A 25452-nucleotide genomic window follows, 5' to 3' on the forward strand; every position below is an offset into this window, starting at 1 on the left:
AGCAGGCTAAGCAGCATCTTAGGAGCACAAAAGCTGACGTTTCAGGCCTAGACCCTTGCTTTGAGTCCAACAGGAGAATTCCAGACAGCAGAGTTCTGTAGACGCATCGTACTGGACCTGAAATGTTAATTCTGTTTCGCTCTGTATAGATACTGTCAAATCTGGAATTTCTCCAATATTATCTGTGTTTGATGCATTTATTCTCTGCACCTTAACTACCACCAGCATAGAAACCGCAGATCACAAGAATCTGGAGCAGCACGGTGGCTCAGTGGTTAGCACTGCTACTCACAACACCACGGACGCAGGTTTGATTTTACCCTCAGGCAACTGTGTAGAGTTCGCACGTTCTCCCTGTGTCTACGTGGATTTCTTTTGGGTGGTCTGGTATCCTCCCACAGTCCAAAGATGCTAAATTGCCCATAGTATACGGGATGTTTAGGGTTGGGGGGAATGGGTCCATGTGGGATGCTCTAAGGGTCAGTGTGGACTTGTTGGGCTAAAGGGTATATTTCCAAAATGTAGGGTTTCGATGTTATAGTATCTCTCATAAAGTCTAATGAGCTACAACCCAGGAAAACTAATTCTCCACTTATCCAGAATTATCCTAGCTTCATTTCATCCTTAAAGGAACTGTCTTGAATAAAAGAGAGGATTCTCCCTGAATCACATGGGTCATCATAGGTGGGAGATTTAGAGTGGATGTGAGGATCAAGTGTGTGGTGGGAATCTGGAATGCACTGCCTGGCAGGGCAGTTGAGGCAAGTAATCTCACAATCTTTAAAAAATACTTGGAGAATTTTTTGAGCTGCCATAACATTGAAGGCTATGGGCCAAGTGCTGGAAATGGGACTGGTTTAGATTTAGAGTAGTGCAGACTCGATGGACTGAAAGGCTTCCTTAGCTCTGAATGAATCTACGATTCCGTAAAACACGACATTTGTAAAAGTCTATTTTCGGTGTCAGAGGCAATTTTTTATGCATTAATTAGCAACGACTGCAATGTTCAAAGAATACTTGCATTTGAAATGGCAAAACACATTTCTGTGGCAAATTTAACTTGTAAATAGAACAACTTCACACTCACCAATGCATTTCAGTGTGAGATTAACAGCAAATGCCTGTTTTGGCAAAACTAATATTGGATCAGCCCAACTCAGATATTCACACTTGACCTCAGTCACTCAAAATTGCTGCAATAATTACCTATAAATAATGACCATTAACTTTTACTGGTATTTTCACAGCAAATGTGACCCAATCTAAGTGAGTGCAAATTAAAGATTATTACTGGGAGTGAAAGATTAATGAATTGTGATCCTAAGTGTTAGAAGGATGTGCTAATTTCAGTATATGTCCCCAGGTAGACATTTGGAATGTGCTTCACCAGTTACTGATGTCTCAACGCTTGACTGAGTCATCATCACTGTAAAGCCCTCAATGGAGATGCATAGGTTGAATGAAATCCTTATAACTGACTGCAATGGTTGACTCCACTGCAACAACCTGTGGAAATATTAAATAAAATCCAAAAGAGCTGTGGATGCAGAAAACCAGAAGCAAAAACTGAAATTTCTGGAAAAGCTCAGCAAGTCTCGGCAGAATCTGTGGAGAGAAATCAGAGTTAACGTTTCAGATCTAGAGATACTTCCTCAGAAGCATTACACTGTCCATTGTCCTTATACCCATTTGATGAAGTGGGAGAATGTTTCACCTGCACCCCAAATTTCCAGGCTAACAACTCTCAGAACTTCAGACATCATTCGATTTTTGGTGCCAAAAAGACATGACAGAATTAAATATACGTCAAAATTAGAATTGTTTTTGAACAACTTTAAAGTATTTAGGTTTTGATTCATCAAAGCTGGGTGATTCTCACAGTGTGATAGTGTGTGTGCATGTTTTGATTTCGCAGTGCTGTTTCTGTTCCAATCTTCTGGAGGTGCTTGTGTTGTTGTAATGGTAAGGATAAACTTGTGGAAAATAAAAGCTCACAATGAATGCACATTCAGATAAGTAATGTTATTATTTATAAAGCAAGTTAACGATTCATTTAAAAAAACAGAAAACAGCAGATGCTGGAAGTCAGAAACAGAAACAAAAATTGTTGGAAAAACTGGGCAGGTCTGGCAGCGTCTACAAAGAGAAAGCAGAATTAATGTTTCAGGTCGAGTGAGACTTCTTCGTTTCTGAGTTTTTCCAGCATTTTTTGTTTTTGTTTCTGACTTCTAGCACCTGCAGTTCTTCGGGGTTTTTTTAACTGAATTGTTAACTTGCTTAAAAAATAATAATTTTGCTTAGCTGACTGTGTACTCATTGTGAGCTTTTATTGTCCTCACATTTTCCCCAGTCTTTACAAAAACACATTACAACAACAATTTATTCTCATTGGGGGAAATGTTAACAAAGACAAAAAATGCTAACAAAAATAAAAGTTGCTGTAAAAACTCAGAACTGGAGAAGGGTCACTGGGCCTGAAATGTTAATTCTGCTTTCTCTTCATAAATGTTGTCAGACCTGCTTAGTCTTTCCAGCAATTTTTGTTTCGGTTAACAATTAATTTCCTTTTGTACAGTTCTTCCAAAGAAAATGATTTCAGGATAAGTCTGGCTGGGGTCTTATACATCTATTAATCCCTCTGTTGGAACTTGAAAACTTGCTTCACCTCCAAAGTGCAAGCTATAGTTTTACACGCTTTCATTGACACTATTCACAATCTCATACACAAGCCCCCATTTCTGGTAACGATATCAGTTGTTGTACAATATGGGGCAGAATCCGTATCCAGTGAGAGATAATGGCCTTAATGATAATGGCAAAGTGTTGTGAATCCAAAATAAGCACAGAAATTGCTGAGAAACTTAACAGGTCTCATAGCATCTGCGGAGACAGAATCAGCGTTAACGGAAGAAGCATCATACCAGGCTTGAAATGTTAACTCTGTTTCTCTCTCTCAGACGCTGTCAAACTTGCTGAGTTTCTCCATCATTCACTGTGTTTGTTTCAGAATTTACAGCCTTGACCTATTTTTCTTGGTTGGGGGAGGTGATAGCAAAGTGGCATTGCTACTGGGCTGATAATCCAGAGACCCAGATAATGTTCAAATCCCACTATGGCAGATATTGGAATCTGAATTCAAGTAATGAAAATATCTGGAGTTAATAGTCAAGTGACAATCACGAAGCCATTGTTTTAAAAAACACTAATGTCCTCCCTTTTGTGGAAGAGAATCTGCTTTCCTTCCCTGGTCTGGACTATATGTCTCTCCTCACATACAACTTGTGGCTCACTCTTGCAAAATGGCCTAGGTCACTTCAAGGCCAATGAAGGATGGGCAATAAATGCTAGCCCAGTTGGTGATCATATATCCATAAGGCAATAAGATATAGGAACAAAATTAGGCCATTCAGCCCACTGAGTCTGCTTTGCCATTTGATCGCCGCTGATATGTTTCTCTGCCTCAATTTCCTACCTTCTCCCTGGAACCATCACATGAATGAATAAAACAACAGCATCCAGAATCAATTGTTCCAGCCATGCTAGCACTGATGTAGATGTTCCTTCTAAATCTCTTTCTCAGTCCAGTTTTCTGTAGCTGAGGAAAGGGGCTGCTCAGGTGGCATATTCATCGCTGCATCTTTTCACTGATATACACACTCTATGGCCAGGTTTCACAAAATGGAGTTTGAAAACCCCAAGGTGGAGGGGAGGTCATGAAATGAGACTTTGGGGGCTTGGAAATAACATGCACATTCGGCCTCCTATTCCTGCTTTCAGAGGGATGGTCTCCCTTGCCTCCACCCACAACTCTTACCAAAGGGTTGCTCTAACTAATTTGGCTTTTAAATGTTGACAGTGGCCTGAATCTCATGCTTTATGGCTTAGTGTCAGTTTCATCATGTTTCATGAAGGGTTTTTCCCTGCGAGGCCTATTGAGACTTTTCATGACATTTTACCAGCTCACTTCAGTATATACTTACACTAGCCCCTTTCTGCCCCTCTTGTCCAATTCTAGTTGCATCTTAACATTCACCGCTTTACCGAATAAAATGCCACAGCTAGGACATTCCAAGATGGACTTGCATACCTGGTGATATCTTTAAAAGCTTATTGTACACCTGGTCACCCCTGTCAGTCCAGAACTACCCTTTGTGCTTCTTGACATTTGCCCTGGACATGGTAGAGGATGGGAATTTGTTGCCCCCGCTTTGCAGGAAGGGACCTGGAGGAACGCTGAGTGAGGTGGTGCAGAAGCAGGACCTTCCTGTTTGCCAGCTGGTGGCCATGACAGTACCCCTGCCAGCCTGGTCTGAGGTGGCCGCCTGAGTCAATGCAGCTGTTCAGAGGAATGCAAGATACCATGGGAAAAATGTCAAAGTCTTTCTCCACTCATCAGAGTAAGGGACACCATCTTCCCTCAACAATACTTCACACTCACTCTATCGCGGTCACTGTATCCCCACCTCCCACCAAAGTTCATGCTCCACCACTCTCTCTCTCTCTCTCGACTGCCCATAACTACTTCCTCACTCATTGTCACTCACCCCAACCCCCGACAGCTCAATACCTGCCTGTCCACTTCATTGCCTATTCATTGACTCTAGTGTGAACCAGCCCCACTCCTCACCTCTCCAATGTGACCCAGGGATGGAGAATACCCAGAGATGTTCCGTGTCCAATATGGAGGTCGTTAGGAGTAAGTGGGAGCTGAACACAGGATATAGAACAGTACGGAAGGGGAACAGGCCTTTCAGCCCACTATAATGCAATTTTAAACCTATTCCACCTGCCTGTACATGGTCCATATCCCTCTATCCTCTGCGTGTTCATGTATCTGTCTAACTGCTTCTTCAATGCCTCCTGAATTCACAAGGTCACCACTCTGATTTCCATGTCAAGAATTCCTGGTGATGAGTGTGTCCATGGCAGACGTTATAACGGAAAGTAGAATGCTAATGAGCTGAGATCTGCAGTTAATAAGGTCATTGACGACCAATAATCCCCTTCAATAAGCTACTCACTACTGCCTGGTGAGAATCCTGCCTCGGCATTCGGAACTTAGTTACAAGATGCGGAGAGTTGTCCCTGATGATGAGTTGGGCCTCGTCAGTATTATTGTGCAACTTTTCAGATTTCTCACCAAACCTCCACATTATTCAAGCCCCGACAAGATTCCACACTTTCCAAACTGTCAACATTTGCCAAAGACCTTTTAATGGTTAGTAATTTGCATTAACCTTCCTGAATGAAATTACTGTGAAACGGAGCCTATCAAAATAACTTCATTAAAGAATCCACTGTTTCTTTCATTAGTGAATCATTCCATTACTCATGAGCAGATGAAATTGTTCTTGCATTGCTGAAGATGACATTCTGATGCGCTCAGTAAAAACATTAGTTTCACACCTCAGAAATCTGGGTTTGAATCCAATCCAGACTCATGAAGTTAAAAAGATGACTGTTAGTTCCAGGAATGCAATGAAACTAATTAGGCAATCACAACCATTATTATTGGGTGTATAGCTATAATTGTCAGCAATGTAAAACATAGATGAAAACCACAATTGGTCATTTCCCAACAAAAATGCCTGGTGAGAGAATGAGGATGCAAGTCTGCTATACGTGTAGAAACACTCCTTTTGATCGTTGCTCTTTCAGATCTGCTTTGGGGACCTGGTCACGTACTATTTTAATTGTAATCACAAAGTTAGTTGTATCTTTCTTTGCAGGAGCAACGTGCTCAACAAAATCCATGCATATTCTGTGTTGTGTGATTTTAACAAATAAAAAGGATTGCTTTTGAACCTGACAACAACTAGTTCTTGTGAATCGCTTTGCCCAGTTTTAGTCACAATGCAGTTGCATTTGGCCACCAAGACAGCAGGTTTGCTTCTCTTTTTTAATAAAACTACTTTAGCAGTGCTGATTAAAAAAAGATACATTATGTCAAAGCTTTTTTATCTTGCACTCATCAGGACAATTCACAAAAATGCCGATATGGGTAAAAGCCAACATTTATCCAGTATGATAGGATAGTACTGATTAGTTAGCAAGAGGATTCTGACCAGTAAAGGTATTGCCAAGAGTAAGTCAGGTTACTGATGATCGACAGTTAACTGCGAGGCTTTGTTTAGATACCAAACCACAGGTTGATTTTAACTGGTTAGTGCATTGCTGGAAAGTGCACAACTGAAAATGTAAAACTTCACTGAAGGGAATGAGTGCTGTATGGTCTTCGTGAAGGCACATCTTTGAGCTCTTTTTCTGATGAAACTACATCCAAAACTGTTTTCTTGTCAGTTTGCCATCGCCTGTGTCACTCAGGCACAGGAGGCAGGTTCCCAGTGTAGAACAGGAATTTAACTCACCCATGAACATTATCCAAACCCATTGAGTCAAGTGAATCCACCAGCTCTTAAAGGTGCACTGCCTTTGTGGAAATATAAGAATTGTACTTTGCGAAATTTGAAAGGGCTCAGCAAAGATTTACAAGGTATTTGACAGGATTGGAAGGTATGAACTTTGGGAGAGGCTGAATAGGCTGGGCTATTTTCCCTGGCACTATTGAGGCGACCTTGTACAGGTTTATCAAGTCATGAGGGGCAAGGATAGGGAGAATGGCGAAGGTCATTTCCCCAGGGTAGGGGAGTGCAAAGCTAGAGGGGCATAGGTCTAAGGTGAGAGGTGAAAGATACAAAGGGGCCACTTTTTCACATAGAGCTTGAGGCACATGTGGAATGAGCTGCTAGAGGAAGTGGTGGAGGTTGGTACAATTACAATATTTAAAAGGCATCTTTGCACATGAATAGGAAAGGTTTAGAAGGATATGGGCCAAATAGGACTAGATTAATTTAGATATCTCGCCAGCCTGGATTATTAGGACTGAAACATCTGTTTCCATGCTGTATAACCCTATGAATTTATATCCCTTTGTAACATTAAAGAACACTTAAACATATTAGTTTAAAATGAATTGGCAAGCACTATTAACTCAAAATGTTAACTGCTTCTCTCTCCACAGATGCTGTCAGACCCATTGAGTTTCACCAGCAATTTCTGTTTTTGTTTCAGAATTCCAGCATCTCAGTTCTTCATTTTATTATCATAACAATTATTGCGGTATCAGAAAGTGTTTTGCATGCAGCAAACTTTCATAAATGAGATCAGCAGCCAGGTAACCTGCATTATAGCGATAAACCCAGTACTCCCAATACCATCTGTTTTTCTCACAACTCACCAAAGCAAACAGATGGTAATCGCTGGCTACAGGGAATCTCTCTGCAATGAAGTGTTTACTTGTCTGCATAATGTACATGTTGGTCAAACACCAATATTCAAATACAATTCACATCGGAATATACAACCAGGTATCAAAAGCAGCAGTTGAATCATATCTCATTGAAATTGGTAGATTTGTTAGATTATGTTAAATGACAGACTACGAGGTGAGATTACCTGATTTATTAACTGCTGTATTTCCAGCTCCAAACACAAAAGGTGTAAAAGCATCATCAACAGTGCAATGACTCCCTGGGAAGCAGAGAGATAGTGACTTCTCACTCAGATTGCAAAAGCTGTTAGCATACGGCAATTGTGGGCGAAGGATGTTACTGGTAATAAATACTGGGTATTTAAAGTTCATGCAGACACTGAGTATGGGATAGACAAGGATCTCAGGTTCATTTTCAAACAGCAAGGCCTCCTGCTAAATCAGACGTTTCATTTCGGAATCATATCCCAACACCAATGTGGCCTTTCCTTAAAAATGAGGCCATTTTCCTGCACAAATAAACTGTTGTTTCTGTAGACAATGTAACACTGAATCCTCTCCAAACTGAGGTAATACATTCCTCAAAAGGTATTTTTTCAAGAACCCCACCTATTGTAACCCTGCAATTATGTTGAACTGTGGGCAAACTTAACCCAGACCAGCATAACTGGAGCAAATTAGATCCAGAGATGACCAGCAGGTTATCATAGCGTTAAGGACGGTCTCTGAAAACCTTAGGTTATTCAAAACTCTGCTGCCCCTGTCTCATTTGGATCCAATCTTACTGAACTTTCGCCCTGTGCTTCCTTAACCTACACTGACACCCAGTTAATCAACTGCTTGATTTGAAAACTATCATCCTTGCTTTTAATTTTTTTAACAGATTTCTCACTACGTAACCCACTCCAGCTCCTCAATACTGTGAGAAATCGACATTCATCTAACCCTGATCTCCATTCTGAAGAAGGGTCACTGGACCTGAAATGTCAACTCTGATTTCTCTCCACTGATTCTGCCAGATTTATTGAGTTTGTCCAGCAATTTCTGTTTTTGTTTGACTTTGCTTAAGCTATTGGCCATCTGTACTAAAGACCCTCATGTAGCTTGGTATCATTATTTGTTTGATAGTACAATAGGCTTTATTACAGAAATATAACTTGCTGTTATCAATCAATACATTATAGCATCTCAAAACAGGATTGAGTGTCTCATGGTTTGTGCACATTAGATAAAATAACCCATTTATAGTGATTCAGATGAAATTGAAGTAGTTATAAAATTTGTTGAACAATATAACTATTTGTTCATCTCCTTCAAATGTCAATGTTAAAAGTCATTTCATTGGAGGCAGCCATAAAACCTACTTTGCACTCAAGACACTGTGCAAATGAATGTTAAAGTTACCACAACAAATTAAAGCTTGTTAAGAGTCTTGAAAATAATCCGCTAATAACATGAATCACAGAAATGTCAAATGATATTAATGCCTTTCATCAAAATGTAATGAAGCAGGCAATTCTCATATGTTTAATTTGGAACTGTAACACATTCTAATTGACATGTACTAAAGTTACCTATAATTCTCCTCTTAGCTCTGAAGGCATTTTATGTAAAACTATCAGGATGAAGAATATATACAGATAATCGGTGTGACAGAATTTTGACATGAGCCATTGATTATCTAGTACTGACTCATTCATTGTTACCACTGTGTTGTTCTGGTTGTGATCTCTGCCTCTCAGCTAGACCCCTTGGTTGAGGATCCCACTCCAAATTCTGACGGCTGGACGCATTGACAGGTAACGTGCAAAAGCTGTTAGCAGACCGCAATTGTGGGCGAAGGATGTTACTGGTAATAAATACTGGGTATTTAAAGTTCATGCAGACACTGAGTATGGGATAGACAAGGATCTCAGGCTCATTTTCAAACAGCAAGGCCTCCTGCTAAATCAGACGTTTCGTTTCAGGATCATATCTCAACATCAATGTGGCCTTTCTTTAAAAATGAGGCCATTTTCCTGCACAAATAAACTGTTGTTTCTGTAGACAATGTAACACTGAATCCTCTCCAAACTGAGGTATGGAAAGAAAATTGCAATCTCCACCATCATTATCCATCGTTTCAGGTTCCAACTACGCTGACTGCAACATACTGACACTGCTATCCTGACACACATTTTCATACCCAACTCTCAAAACAACTTTGATAATAAAGTGCAGAAAACATGCTTGAGGCGAAGACTGCAAGTATCTTTGCATTGTTCACAAACTGAGGCTTCAGCCCAGGGTTTAATAAGAAGATATTGCTCTCAAAACACTTCCAGTAATGCTTGAACATGACGTGACATGTTCAACGAGGCAGAACAGACACACATCATTCCATGCATAGCAATTCAAAATAAACTCCTAGCGTGAATCATGTTCCAGTCACCATCAGTAGCTGAAACATGTATTTCCCCAGAACTTTTAATGGAACTCTACCACCTGTTTTATAAATCCTGAGATGACCTTGCTCTTTCATTTGTTCACTTTGTTATGTTGAAGATTAAAACAACGACAGAAAGAAAAATAATTATGTAGCACTGTTTATGTCCCGAGGCTGCTTCTTGGCCAAACTTTTGATGACCAGTCAGATATGTAATGCAGGCAAGGATGTTAAATGTTACACAGGAAATAGTGTGTACCACCTGAGATGCATTGCATCAAGCCACATTAACAACACCTACCAAACTCATGACCTTTACACGTAGAACATCTGGGATAGCAGACGCACAGGAACAGCATCATGTGTAAGTTCCTCTAAGCGAGATACAATCCTGGCATGAAACTGTATTGCTAATCCTTCAATATTACCGAATATTGACCAAACACCACTGTTGGTATGTTTACATAGCATGGAGCCCAGCAGGTCAAGAAGGTGGCACATTGCCACCATCTCAAGGGTCATTCGGGATGAGCAAGAGTGTTGGCCTTGTTAGCCAATCAAGAAATGAAAGAAAAAAGAAGAAATTCAGTTACCAAGTTTCACACTCAAGGTCCAACAGACAGTGATGAAATAAGTGACAAGATAATTTATTCTTACGCTGTCGGCTGGGGGTTTAATGACAACCAAAGAAATGGATGAATTTCACTGCCCTATGAAATGTACAATAGGGTATTTTCTGTTCTGTTATGTTCCCATGTTAAAGATAATTTAAAAGTTTCAACTGCAAGTCTTTTTCAGCAACACTCAAGTTTTGTGCTACCAAGTGAAAGAACAATTTTTCACAAATGTAAGTTGTTCTTCTCATTGACTGACATGCAGGTACCCTGTACAAATGTTAAATGCTCCCATGTGAAACTGTTAGATCCCAAAACCTACAGCTTGTTTTGTAAATGAAGACTGTCTTCCTTTAATAAACAAAGACTTATACAGCTTTACTTAATGTTTTCTTTCTTTGATTAAGGACCATTATTTCCAAATGTATAAATTATTTCCTAAAGCAAATGATCAAATGGGAGTTCTATGAAATGGAGGATCAAATAAATGACTATTAACACTGTTAAGTTTACTTCATGCAGTTGAAGTAATCTATGGAAAATTCACCTGCACAAAAGATTTCACAAAGCACTCGGAAATCAGTCTTGCTTAATAAGTATGCAAACAAGATATTCTGTTAAATTGTAGTTCAGTGACAAATTAGGAAACGGGCAGTTTAGACCTTGTGTTTTGTTTGAGAACGTGTACGTGATCTTCAAGAGATTTAAGTTTAAAGTTTGTTGGATTTGGTCTGTGTGAAAAAGAATACCGATTCAATTTTCCACTTCATTCATCAAGTTTCTCAAAGAACCTACGAAGGTTTGGGGAGGTGCTAGATGATTCAGAAGCCTAGGGAAAAAAGCCAACTGGGTCTTGGAACATAGTGACAGCAACTGGCCATTCAACCCATTGAGCATGGCCTATCATTTAATTTGATCATGGCTGATTAAACACTTTTATCTCTTTTATCTACACTGTCCAATGCCATTGATTGTCGAAAATTTATCTATCTCTGCCTTGAACACACTCAAAGAGTGAACTTTTACGGCTGTCTGGGATCGAGAATTCCAACAATACATCACTAATAAGCAAAATAAATTCTCTCCATTTTGATCCTAAGTGGCATTCCCTTTCTTTTAAACTCTATCTGCTGGCTCTCTGAACACTGGAAACATATTACCTGCATCTACACGAGCTATCCTTTTATATATTTTGCTTCAATGAGGTATTTCAATGAGGATACCTCTCACTCTTTGGAACTCAAAAAAAAATTCAGGACCTATTTACCCAAACTCTCTTTATACAACATTCCCGCCTTCCATGGAATATTCCAATCGTGAGTGGGAACAACAGAAGCTCCTATAGTGTGAACAGGCAAAGGAAGTCCAAGAAGAAAAGTGCTACAGGTTTTATTCCTTTAATGTTCAGCAGAACGTAGATGAAATGCGAGCATCTTAAACCCCTGTCACTGTATATAAGTGATGATGCAGAGCAAAGTGATCGAAGGCACACAAAGTTATTTGTTGTAATCCAGGGACAAGTACCTGACAGTGAAAATGTAACCTTATGACTCAGAAGACGCTCTATTGCCACAATGCTACATCCCCTGAAAATCCTGTTAACAAGAAGATGTCACTTTTTAACTGGATAATGTATTCACTGCAAGCACGGAGTCCTGAGTGTATAAGTAAACTGGGAGAAAGTGGATGGCTTACGTCGGTGTCATTTTAAGGGAGCCACTGTATTTGCATTACAGCCAAATTTGCTGGGCAAAGAAATCCATTCTATCCCCAGGACTTCAAAGAGAAAAATCCTACTCATCCAGAAAATGTACTACAATCGCAGTAAATGTTGGTAACATTTAGTAAGACTTTCAGACTTCCAATTCTTCATGGAAAAGGCCAGTTTTTCAATGAAAATCTTTGCTGTAGCAGATGCATCAAGAAAACAAGCATTCCTAACTTATTCAGAGATTGTAGGAACTGCCGATGCTGGAGTCTGAGATAACAAGATGTGGAGCTGGATGAAGACAGCAGGCCAGGCAGCATCAGAGGAGCAGGAAAGATGGCGTTTTGGGTCTGGGCCCTTATTTCCATGCACACTTGTGTTGTGAAGATTGTATCGTAACAGAATACTTCCTGTTCCATTTTTAATTTAGTTTCAACGAAGGATCACTTTTTATGTTTGTTTCGTCAATGGTAACTCTTAAAGGAACACAGCAACAGCGGTAGGCCATTCACCCCCTCAGGTCTGTTCCTGTAACAAGGTCATGGCTGATGTGTGGCTAAGTTTCACATATATGCCTTCGGCCCATATCCCTTAAAACATTTGCTGAACAAAAATGTATTGAACCAACTTTAAAATTAATGACAGATCTAACATCAGGTATTTGTGGAAGAGAGTTCCAAACATCTAGTTTTTGTTGCCATTTTCCTGCAACCCAACCAAATCAAACATCACCACAGATCTCATTTCAACGTTCCTTAGCTTCAGTTCTATATTATAGAGTGAAGGGTTTCCTGAAGATTATAGCATTTAGCAAGGCCAATCCTCCGGTCCTACCTCATGACTTTGGATATCCACAGCCTAAGCACAGGCCTCATCCTTTGTTGAGTTAGTCCACATTAGAAACATCTCTGGTTCCTCAGGGCTTCCCCCGCTCTTTGATCTGACTGCAGGCAGATTCTCTCCACTACTCCGAGCAGTTGGCTGCCTCCCAAGCTGCCAAGTACTGCAGAGATACATCATAACAAATGAATCTTGCTACCCCACAGTATATCTGCATAGCAACATGACATACTTAACCTGTTTCCAAATAGAAATGTAAATGAACTATCTTTAACTTCAACCCTTCCCTTGCCTTGCCTTACAGTTTCCATTGAAACTACTGCGATCTGAGGAAATATTCCTGCAGATCCAAAGTGCACAATGTATATTTTGGACCAAATCATACAGTTTGGAAACAGGCCATGCAGCCCATTAAGTTCACACCACCCCTCTGAAGAGCACCCCACTCAGACCCATCCCCATGCCTGTATTTCCCAAGTTTAATCCACCTAGTGTGCACTAGACCCTTCCCCCAGTTCTCCCAGACAGACTGTCTCCTCAAGGAATAGATAATGAGAGTCCCTTGCTTAACAATATACATCTCACATTGTGGGTTCACTAACCTAATGTGGGACTCCTTTCAATCAGCAATTATTCCTCCTATGTTCACCAGATCCCCAGATCCCTGTATCCTTTTATCTATTCCCACATTTAAAAGCTACAATTTCGAAACCAAAAGTAATCTTACAAGCTTGCTACAGATGGTAAGCGATGGATTCTGAAGGGGAGACAGCAAAAGATTAAACTATCAGCAAGAAGCTCTCATGGTTTCAGAGTAATGGCACAGGGTAGAGTGCAGCTGCTTCAGTCAGACATGATACTTGGATGGTACGGTGGCCCAGTGGTTAGCACTGCTGCCTCACAGCAACACGGACCCAAGTTTGATTCCAGCTTCAGGCAACTGTGTGGAGTTTGCATGTTCTACCTGCATTTGCATGGGATTCCCCCTCCAGGTACTCTGGCTTCTTCTACTTGTCCAAAGATGTGTAGGTTGGATGCTAAATTGCCCATAGTGTCTACGGATGTGCAGACAAGGTGGATTAGGCATGGGAAATACAGGTGTCGGGGTGGGTGTCAGTGGGATGCTCTTCAGAGGGGTGTTGTGGACTTGCTGGGCTGAATGGCCTGTTTCCACATTGTCAGGATTCTATGATTGGCAGGTAAAAGGTCCGGAACATACATTGTGCACTTTGGATCTGCAGGAGAAAGTCTAAACCAACCAGAGTTCCTTGGAAAGAAGGCTAGCCTTTCAATATGGTCCTACAACATCTTTAAAAGAGGTTAGTTAGAGAGGTAATGCACCTTATGGAAGAGGTCATGTGCCCTTCAGAATTGTTAAAGGTATATATGAGTGACAAAGGGAATAGAAGCATTGGAAATGTCATGCTCACTCAAACTGTTAAGAGAACTAACAAGGCTGACTTATCAAGCATTTGGGTCCACTGTGCTTCAAATATTTGAAAAGAACAGTTTGCAGGTCTCAACAAAGTCATTGTTGACACAAGTTTGAAGGTAGAGATTACTGGGTAGGTGCTCCATGACTGATAATACAAGTCTTTGCTCTCACTGTGGTGTATCTATTGATTTACAATTTAACTGACAGTTCCAAGTGGTTAAAAATATGTTGAAGTAGGATTATAAATTCAAATACTTGCTTTTCATAACAGAATAAAAGAGGGCAAATGTGGCACATGATTTGTTATCATTTTATTTTAAAAAAGTGAATTCATCATTAGGCAGAGAAGAAGTTTATATAAATTTAACACACATCCTGAGACCTGCCCATGAGCAGAGAACTATAGAGGTATGAAGGTGGTTATAGAATGGCATGGATGGTATGAGATACCATGGGTGGTGGTGGGGTAGAATAGGTAAAGAAATGCTCATTTGTTATTTGATTACTGGTTTCTGCATCTTCAACAAGCCATCAGAACACACAGGTTACGAGGGAAGACAATGCCCGAGTGGTATTAATGTTGGACTGTCAATCCAGAGGCCGAGCTAGTGCTCTAGGAACCCTGGTCTGAATCCCATCATGGCAGATGGTGGAATTTAAACTCCGTACAAAGCTGGAATTAACAATCTGTTGATCACTGTGAATCTATTGTTGATTGTTGGAAAAAGCCCATCTGGTTCACTAATGTCTTTTAGGCAAGGAAACTGCCATCTTTACCTGGTCTGGACTACATGTGACTCCAGACCCACAGCAATGTGGTTGACTCCGAACTACCCTCTGGGCAATTAGTGTTAGACAATAACTGTTGGCCCAGTCAATAATGCCAACATCCGGTGAATGAATTGGAAAAAAGCTCCATTCCTAGCCTGTGTGTGGACCTGGTAGCCACAGTACACAGTACACAGTACACAGACTCTGCCCAGCTAGCTCACCGCCTGTCCGTGAACCTCGGCAACTCTTGTTTATATCTGATGTCTCAGGTTCCCTGATTGGTTCAGGTTAACAAACTCCAATCAAGGATCCTCACAGTCATTGAGATCCACCAGACGCTGGTTCTAATCACTGTAGCCACAATGTCTCCTATTTCCACACACTTCAGTGAAAAAAATCAAACAAGTTGGGGCATTTTGTCCCGTCTTGAGTTCACACAACTGGGAACAGTCTGCCTTTGTGTACTTGACATGCAAGTGTTAACTCAGGCCTCAGTGTGCCTGATGAGAAATTTGAAGATGGGTTCTCCCAGCTACTGAGTGACAGAATTAGTTACTGCACAGCCACAATCTGTATTGTTTTAATGATGGTAAAATATTATTTCCATTGACTAAAGTATCCTTCCCATAACAGGACAAATACCTACTACCTTTTACCTCATATAAGGATATAAAGGGAACTACAAGAGGTGCCCTGAAAGGATTACTCTGATCATTCACAGAAGGTCACACAGTGAAGAGTATATCCTCACAAGACATATGCAGACAATATAGCAACATAGACACTGGTACAATTCCCATAGGAAGGGGACTAGGCCATTCAGTCTTTCAAGCCAATTCTGCTATTCAATGGGATGATGCTGATCTGTAGCCTAACTCTATATACCTACCTTTGGCCCATAAATATTAATACTTTCACTAAACAAAATGCATCTATCTCAGATTTAAAATTAACCACTGATTTAGCATCAACTGCTGAAACCCAAAATTTTTAAAAAGCTTTTTGAATTCCAGTGACCAACTGGAAAAATCATGCGACTGTTCTGTACGACTTTTACATTATTTAATGAGCAAAAGCCACAATGACAAAACACTGATAATAAAGTGTGGAGCTGGGTGAACACAGCAGGCCAAGCAGCATCTCAGGAGCACAAAAGCTGACGTTTCGGGCCTAGACCCTTCATCAGAGAGTAAGGTATCCATTTGTTTCAGACTAACCACTACCTACATATGCGCATCAGTACATCGGAAATTACAGAATCAAAGTTGCATGTCAGGAAGGTAGGCCAGGTCTAACCATTCAACAACTCAAACTATCAAAATCCAGCATAGCTGCAATTTAGGAAGTTGTAAAAAATAATTTTGAGTTAAAATGTTGATGTTAAATTATAACCCCCACCACTGTGTTCCCTTTCCCTGTATCCAACAAATAGCAAGATTCAACTCATAAATAAGGTGCATGCTTACTATGAACTAGATCCGGAAAACCTCCTTTCGAGTGAGGAGATACTATAACGATAACATGTTAATGATGTGAAACAAAAGCGTCAGTCATAGAACACAACAAAGGGTCTAGGCCCGAAACGTCAGCTTTTGTGCTCCTGAGATGCTGCTGGGTCTGCTGTGTTCATCCAGCTTCACATTTTATTATCTTGGATTCTCCAGCAGCTGCAGTTCCCATTATCACAGTTCATTTCAATAGGTCCTTTGTCATCCAAGAGATTGAAGCTTTAGGTCACGCTTACAATAAATCTGCATTAGGTGTACTAAACAAGATTCCTCAAGCCAGAATATTAATCATATTAAAAACTATATTTTTTTCCCAGTCTCCAAGCCTCAATTAATATATCTTTCAAAGCAAGTAGCAAAATGTGTTATGTTTAATAGCAAGTCTATTTTTGGTTGAATGATCTTGACTTAAGATGCAGCTTTATTTTATCTGCTTGGGTTATGGTGGAAGGGGGTGGAGACAAGGCAGGTTTGCTCTGCCTGACTATACCATGATCCAATTCAGAGGTGCACAAGAACAAGATTGGATTAACTTGTGGTGCAGCCAATTGTTTAGTAGCTGCTAAACACTCATCCCCGAGACTCACATTGCAAAATGAGCTTCTGGATGAGGTTTGCCACCTGTGCACACACATTGCGAGGAGTAAATACTTTGGAACAAAGAGACTGAAGAGCAGAAGGGAGAAAAAATGCAGTAAAGGTTAAGCTTAAAAAGTTAGCACAACCCCCTGCTGACCATGGTCATGAAATCCTGTAAACATAACACGAATTACTCAACTCACCAAATTAAATAACACTTATCCGACTGTGCAAATTACTGTAATGAAAAATAAGGCACCATACTTGACAATATACTTGACTGACAAAAAATCAATGGTTGGACAGCCAAAATCAGAGCACAGACTCATAGTACAATCACATAAACTAGAGCAAGGTTCAGATGCATCAGCTTTCATGTCTGATTGATATGGCCGAATGTGGAAGTGACTGACTGAGAGAGTAGTGTCAAGCACCTGAGGAGAGAGACTCTGCAGGGTTACAAGTTGAGAGGCAGGGGGAGTGGGACTTTTCAGAGTTGTTCTTGCCGAGTGTCACGACAGACATGATGGGACTAATGGCCGCTTTCTGTGCTGTAGCCATTTATTGATTCTAGGCTACATCCCTTGCGAGTCCTATAAATCACTTCTCTTGCACCGAGTATGTTTTCTCACTGCTGACTGATACAGATGCAGCAGAAGACGTTAATGTCTATTTGTAGGGAAAGGAAAGAGAATCAAACCAAGTCACACTTTTAATTGTGTGAGCAACACCAGCTAAGAGAAAATGTTTCGGCTACCAAATACAGCACAACTAATATCTCATGCCTCTGAGATTCCAGCTATTCCATCCCTATATCTAATAGTATGTCTGGCTGCCAGTGCCCAAATTAAATTGCTCAAAGAGAATGGCTAACATTTCTACTGCTGACATCACCATGAATGTGGTCTCCTGGGATTCGTAATCGATGTGATGAGTGGCTGCAAATTTTTGGTTTTAGACTATGTCATTTTATCCTTCAATGTATTGAATATATATAAGCAATAAGAGTTTTTTTCCCCTAGACTGTCTCAGTACTTTTAACTATCAATTCTAATCTACATAGTAAATGAATTCTTTAATTTACAACATTGGATCAATGTCCCAACGCTGAGCAGTTATTCAACATTATCATTTCCACAATCTTGGCTGCTGGCCTACATTTTGAAGACCAGCTTAAAACTTGAGCTGACGGTGAGGTGAACAGCACAAAAATAAAACCTGAATAGAAAGCGAGACCCTTCCCTGCTACAGTGTGACAGATACACGGAAATGAGGATGCTAAGATATACTGCACAGCGGTCTGCATGCTTGCTTTTGGTACGATGCTCGTGCCTCCGAGAAGCTGCACACCGATAAAACAAAGCTGCAGATTTAACAGCAATTCAAAGTATTACTGACCCTTTTGTTGCCTGAAGGATTGAATGGATCTCGAGTGGTGTACCATCTTGCCTTTGTCCGGCACTCTCAAAAATCCTACATAGACTATTGCACTGAGCGTCTCGTCTTTCACCGAGGGACTTTGAAACACGGCTCACTGCTCACAAATACATAGGAGCTTCTGAAGCACTGCGCAACTCGACACCTGCTTTATAGAGCACTTTGCTCAGAGCCCTACTCTGTGCCGTTACCATAGTGACAGAATGGGAGGTCCAGCAACACACTCCCCTCCTTGAAAACTCTCACAGTATCATCAGCACTGTTCAGCAAATTGAAATCACCCATCTCTTGTGAGAGAAAGCTGTGCATTTGTACTTCTTTGCAGCATGTTCCTTCCTAACGAAGATGCTGCAGCCAACTGTAAACTCATCAAACTGTACCACAAGCAGTCTTCTTTTGATCGAAAACAGAAGATTGTAAGCCAGTCATTGATGCTACCATTTAAGACCAAATTAAACCTCATGCTCCCAAATCTAACTGCTAACACTAACGATCAAGCTATTCTTATTCTTACAACTTAACAACTGTTAGCTGTAGCACAGCAGCCCCTTCTCTGAATCAGTGGCTTGGGATTTCAACATTCCATCTGAAATGTCTGAGCAATAATTCAGCCTGACATTCCAACTGCACACTGAGGCAGAATTGTGTTGCTGAAGGTGATGTTGTTTGCTCGCACTGGTGGATGTGTATAAAAAAGTCCAGGGGCTATCATTGTGGAGAAAAACAGCGGAATCATCTCTGTTGTCCTGGCCACTACCTCATTCCTTTGCCAAATCACAGAAGTTTTTTTTGAAATCAGATCACTGCTTTTCAGAAATTGCTGCATGCAATTCATCTGCTGCATTCCTCACATTAACACAGCGGCAGTCCTTCAGAAGTACTTCAGCAGTTATGAAGTGTTTGCTGCTTTCTGAATTGCAAGAGAACCAACCCCTGTTGTAATTTCAGAAACACTTCTTGGTAAAGATTTAAACAACAACTATTTCACAACAGGCTGATTTGGTTATTTAGCAAACACATCAGTAGGCTCTTCCTCTTACCACAATCAATACCAGCACTCAGCTTTAATCAGCTTTAGATGTTCTGAATTTCAGACAAAGGCTTCCCTGTGATCATCATCTGATGTCTCACTGGGCCACTCTGTGGCAATGAGCCATTCGCCAGCAGGCCAGGCATCTGATTCCTGGATTCTGCTAAACCTGACTAAACCTTACCTGCAGCATGAGAAAATTGATGCAGAATTAGCCTCAGCACCACTGGACTTCAGAAGGGAGAGAAAGCAACCCCAGCTATCATGGTTAATAACTGTACAGTGTTCCAGCTTAGAACCTATTACATAAAGTAAATAACAAGTAGTCTGTGATGCAAGTATTACATTTATCATGTCCCTGATATCAGCAAGCTATATAAAATATTAAAGTTAATTGAAACTTGCCTTTATCAGTTTTGCCTTGTTGTTGTTAAGACAATGAAAGAAACTAATGACTGAATGTTTCTGAAATGAGAGTCATGTTGGCAAAGATTTCCATCTTCCACTCATCTGGACAGGTGTAAGAATGACAAATTTCACACCATGAAAATGTATCTTATAGGAGAGAAGGTGCTCTATGGTTGCCATGTCTACTCTCATTGACTGAGATAATGTAATACAGAAGTCACAACTAGCGGCTCTCCAAACTGCCGAATAATTCAAAAAGTTGCAAGGCTTGAACAAATTCCTTTTGCTTGCAGAGAAACTGTTCCTGCTTATAAACTGTAGTGACTAGAGCCTGGTCGATCTCACAAACTACAAGACACTTGATTGGGGTCGTTACCTTGGACAATCAGGGAGCCCTGGGCAACAGATTAAAACAGGAAATTCAGAATCTCCTCACTTCACGGACTCACTCTGAGCTGGCTGCTCATAGCCGGTGTACCGTGCAGATGTAAATAAAGGATGGTGTGGTGACAGGATACCAGCCTCAGAGGCAGTTATTTCAGAAATGTGTGTCATTTTTACAAAATGAAAATGAACCACATTATGAGCTTGACTAATCTTACATTAACTGTTATTGGAATTATTAGCACACACAATTGTTCAGCAAATGCTTTCATGTATATCTAAAAGCAGACACTTTGTCTTGGTTTGTTTAAACACAGGCTTGTTGAGCATGGATTGTATTCTGCTCATTACAATTTAATTAGGTACTAGTCTTACTAATAGTTAGGAATAAACTTAAACTTGGGTCAGAAATTTGATTCACTACTATAAGCTGATGAAGGTGCAATAATCACAATTAGAAGATTAAGTTGGGATTTCCACTGCACTTTGGTGAACTTATCCAATCACGTAAGTACAGATGAAAGGAAATGATTGGCTTTAATACTGGTTTTTTGCTTCACTGTTGTTCTGGATAGAGAGCGGACAGTATTTATTGCACAATTATTCAATTTAATGTGTCAATTTGTTGGGCAAAAAGGAAATAAGTGGAGTACAATGGGAGGAAATGTGAAGTGATCCACTTTTCCAGTTTAAAAGAGCAATGCAGTTACCTTGTACAGAAATTCAACATTCAGCAACAGGAATCAATCTGGAAAGCACACGGTATGTTGACATCAATGGCAAAATCTTTAAAGGGTGGCACGGGAATCAAGTTTGATTCCATCCTCGGACAACAGTGTGGAGTTTGCAATTTCTCCCCGTGTCTGTGCAGGTTTCTTTTGCGTGCTCCAGTTTCCTTCCACAGTCCAAAGACGTGCAGAGTAGGTGGATTACCCATGGGAAGTACAAATTTACAGGGAAAGGACTTGGGAATGCTCTTTGGAGGGTAATTATGGACTCAATAGGCCAAATGGTTTGCTTCCACACTGCAAGGATTTCATTCCATGAAAGTACGGGTAAGGAAGTTTTACTTCAATTAGAGTGTTGGTGGTTATGTATTATAGTTTCCTGTTTATGGGGATCTTCAAGCCTGAAGTGAAACAGCCTTGTTGAGAAAACAATGTGAGGCTTGTTGTATTACAAGAACTATTTGCAAGTTGCATGACTATGTCCTAAATTACCACAGAAACTCCCAGAAGCACAGAAGCCTCAGGTCTAGCTTCTAAAAGTATCACCTTACGCTGAGCAAGTCACCATGACATCTTCACCATGGCTAGTGCATTCAATCAAATGTTAACCCTTTCAGGCTCATTTTTTTATTCACTCCTAGGATGAGGTGACACTGGTTGGGTCAGCTTTGATTGCCCTTAAGAAGATGGTGCTGAACTGCCCTCTTGATTGTGCCCTCTTCACCCACAATGCCCTTAGAGAGGGTATTCCAGGATTTTGACCCAGAGACACCAAAGGAATAGCTGATATATTTCTGAGTCAGGATGGTGAGTGGCTTGGAGGGAAACTAGGAGGTGGCAGAGCCAATCGAGCTGCTTTGTCCTAAATTTTGTCAACTGTTATTGGAGCTCCACTCATCCAGGCAAGTGGGGAGTATTCCATCACAGCCCTGACTTATGCCTTGTAAATGGTAGACAAGGTCTAGGTATCAGGAGGTAAAATACTTGCTGCAATATTTCTTGCCTCTGATCTGTTCTTCTAGCCATGGTACTTATATGCAGAGTCCAGCTGAGTTTAACGATCATCCATATGAAAGCCATTTGTCTTTCAGACACGTACAACAGAATTTTGGCCTATTTATCTGATGTTGTATGTGCATATGAAGGGTCCAGGCCTGAAACGTCAACTTTTGTGCTCCTAAGATGCTGCTTGGCCTGCAGCGATCATCCAGCTCCACACTTTGTTATCTTGGATTCTCCAGCATCTGCAGTTCTCATTATCTCTGAATTAATGGTCGGTGTTTCTTTTATCCATTCACAAGATGTAGGAATTACTGGCTAGGTTAATAGCCATCTCTAATTACCCACAAGGCTGCTGAGAGGTCAACCACGTTGTTTTGGGTCTGGAGTCGCAGGTAGGCCAGATCAGGTGAGGATGGCAGTTTCCTCCTCTGAATGGCACTAGTGAGCCAGATAGATCTTTCCAACAATCAGCAACAGTTTCACGGTTATCATTAGACTCTTAATTCAAAGTTTTTATTGAATTCAAATGTCATTATCTGCCACAGTGAGATTTGAATCTGGTCCTCAGAACATTACCTGAGTCTCTGGATTCATGTTCTCATGAAAATACCATGAGGTCATCAGGTGAAGAGCAGATCGGTTAGTTTTGAGATTCCTAATTCGAATGCTTGGAGGTTACAGCTGTTGAGAACTTATCTCTCAACTGAAAGTTAACAGGAAATCTGCACTGATCAGACAACAGATTAACAATTAAGTCTTAGTAAATGAGTCATACTAAACTAACCGTTAAATATTGTGATATTTTACTGGTTTGAGATGGGAAATGTAAAAAGCATTCTTAACAGCAGGAAACGTGCTACTCTAAGTACAGAATGACATGCATTGCCAAAATATCCACCAACTGCGAGAGAAATCATGAAGAATGGGATCATGTCTTGATCAGTCGAAGGTTTTGGAATAGATTTGTAGTTTGGGTTGTGGGTGTTGTGGTTGGTTGGCTCGCTGAGCTGGTTTTTTTGTTTCACAGACGTTTCGTTACCCTGCTGGGTAACATCATCAGTGCAGCCTCCGATGACAAAACGTCGGTATATTTTCTCACCTGGTTTTTAAACTCTGGAGTCTGTTGAGCTGGATTGCCTCACTTCCAATTTTCATTCGTAGTGGAGTGTGTATGGGATCGAGCTCCATGTGTTCATTAATAGCATGCTTCGTGGAGTGCCAGGCTTCTAGGCATTCCCGTGCCTGTCTCTGCTCAGCTTATCCCAGGATTTTGGTGTTGTTCCAGTCAAATTGGTGGTTCTCCTTGTCCATGTGGATTGAGATGAGTGAGTATAGGTCATGTCTTTTTGTAGCCAGTTGGTGTTCTGGACTACTACTTGAACAAGGGCAAGACCCCAGTGAGACCATCTCCACAGACAACATGCTCAAACTACTGCACCTATGCCTTACCACCCACTTCACATTCAACAGCCAAACATATGAACAAATAAACGGGACACTCATGGGATCACCTGTCTCTGGACTCATAGCAGAGGCAGTGATGCAAAGACTAGAAAGGACAGTCTTTCCGCTAATCCAACCAAAACAATGGATACGCTACTTGGTCAACACTTTTGTGATGATTAAACAGACTAAACTAGAGGAGACACACGAACTTATAAACAACACCCTCACCGGAATAAAATTCACCAGAGAGGAGGAGAAGAACAAACAGCTCCCATTCTTGGATGTAGAGCACAAGACAAATGGGGAACTGCAAACGAAAGTACCCAGAAAAGCCACACACACAGACCAGGTACTGAACTTCAACTGTAACCATCTCAACACACACAAACGAAGCTGTGTGCAAACACTATTTAAATATGCAACAACACACTGCAGCAACATGGAACCACACCAAGAGGAAGAAGAATACCTCTTCCAGGTTTTCAAGGATGATGGGTATCCAAAAAACTGGGTCAGAAGGTGCCTACATGAACAACATCAGGAAGGTACCACACGCCCCGACACACTCACACTACCCTACAACAGGAACACATCGGAACTCACCACGAGACTCCAAAAACTGCCGGGCATCAGAGTGGCACAAAAGCCCCACATCAACCCGACAGCAACTGCTCACCCAAACTAAAGACCCACTCCCCACCATGGACGATGTCGTCCATAAGATCCCCTGCAGAGAAACACTACATCAGACAAACAGGAAGGAAGCTAACAACATGGGTACAGCGACACCAACCGGCTACAAAAAGACACGACCGATACTCACTTGTCTCAATCCACATGGACAAGGAGAACCACCAATTCAACTGGGACAACACCAAAATCCTGTGCCAAGCTAAGCAGAGACAGGCGCGGGAATTCCTGGAAGCTTAGTACCCGACAAAGCATGTTTTTAATAAACACATAGAACTCAATCCCATTTACACTCCACTACAAAGGGAAACCAAAAGTGAGGCAATCCAGGTCAATGGACTCGAGTCTAAAAACCAAGTGGGTAAACACACCGACGCTTCATCAGAGGCTGCACTGAGGATGTTACCCAGCACGGTAATGAAACGTCTATGGAACAACAACCAACGTCTTGACCAGTCTGTTTAAAGAAAAACATCTTTTTGGTTGAGGTAGTCTGGAGTGCACAATGTAGTGTCTTTACACTGACAGAATGGACAATCATATGCTTGTTATTCATTCTTCAAGGCAAAGATGATCATGGTCACCATCTGGTGCATTTGCGAGGGTTACAGTGGATATGCAAGTGGTTGAGCTGAGGTTGAGCTGTGCACAGAAGGTTCAATGGGACAGGACAATGCAGGTGATTTGGACACGTTTCTGGCTCGGGATTTCATTTTGTGAGCCTCCTCTCCGCCTTTGCCATTGGCTTCCTTTTGCAGGAGGCTCCATCTATTTCGATTTGGTTGCGTCGGGTCTAAGATCCTGGGCGAGCTGATCCTGGGAGTTGAAGTTCATTTAAAGGTTGCTAAATGAAGCATTCAAAGCATCTTTGTGGGACCTCTTCCGAAACCTTCAGGGCACACCCAAGCCCTTCAAGCGCTCTAGAGAAGAGCATCAGGCATTCTGGCAGCCCAGCCCACATAAGGCAGTCTCACTGTGATGTGGACGTTTGGTAAGCTCGTTCAGAAGAGCAGCTCAGACTATTTGTTCTGCCATCTCATCTTCAGAAGCTTCCAAAAGGTAGCTCAGTCAAAGTTGTTGTACTCCTTGATATGATACTGGTGTACGACTAGAATACATGGAGCTGAGTAGGTAGGGGTATTGTTCTGTGGACTTCCAGGTTTGTCGGTAGTCTCAC

The 25452-nt window shown here is 41.1% G+C and overlaps 1 protein-coding gene across 4 annotated transcripts in view; it reads right to left on the reverse strand.

Moving 5' to 3' along the window:
* Positions 1-25452, reverse strand: part of ano3 (anoctamin 3) — a 511995-nt gene that overhangs the window by 296160 nt on the left and 190383 nt on the right. For 3 of the 4 annotated variants that reach the window (XM_059652167.1, XM_059652165.1, XM_059652164.1), the window contains exon 1: positions 18549-18693. The exons of the other annotated variant lie outside the window; for it this stretch is intronic. In XM_059652167.1, the coding sequence (XP_059508150.1) occupies positions 18549-18594 (46 nt within the window). In that variant the 5' untranslated portion in view covers positions 18595-18693. Of the gene's footprint in view, positions 1-18548; positions 18694-25452 lie in introns of those variants that run through there. 4 annotated transcript variants of the gene reach the window in all.

This window comes from Stegostoma tigrinum, chromosome 17 (genome assembly GCF_030684315.1).
Source record: "Stegostoma tigrinum isolate sSteTig4 chromosome 17, sSteTig4.hap1, whole genome shotgun sequence".
Taxonomy (NCBI): domain Eukaryota; kingdom Metazoa; phylum Chordata; class Chondrichthyes; order Orectolobiformes; family Stegostomatidae; genus Stegostoma; species Stegostoma tigrinum.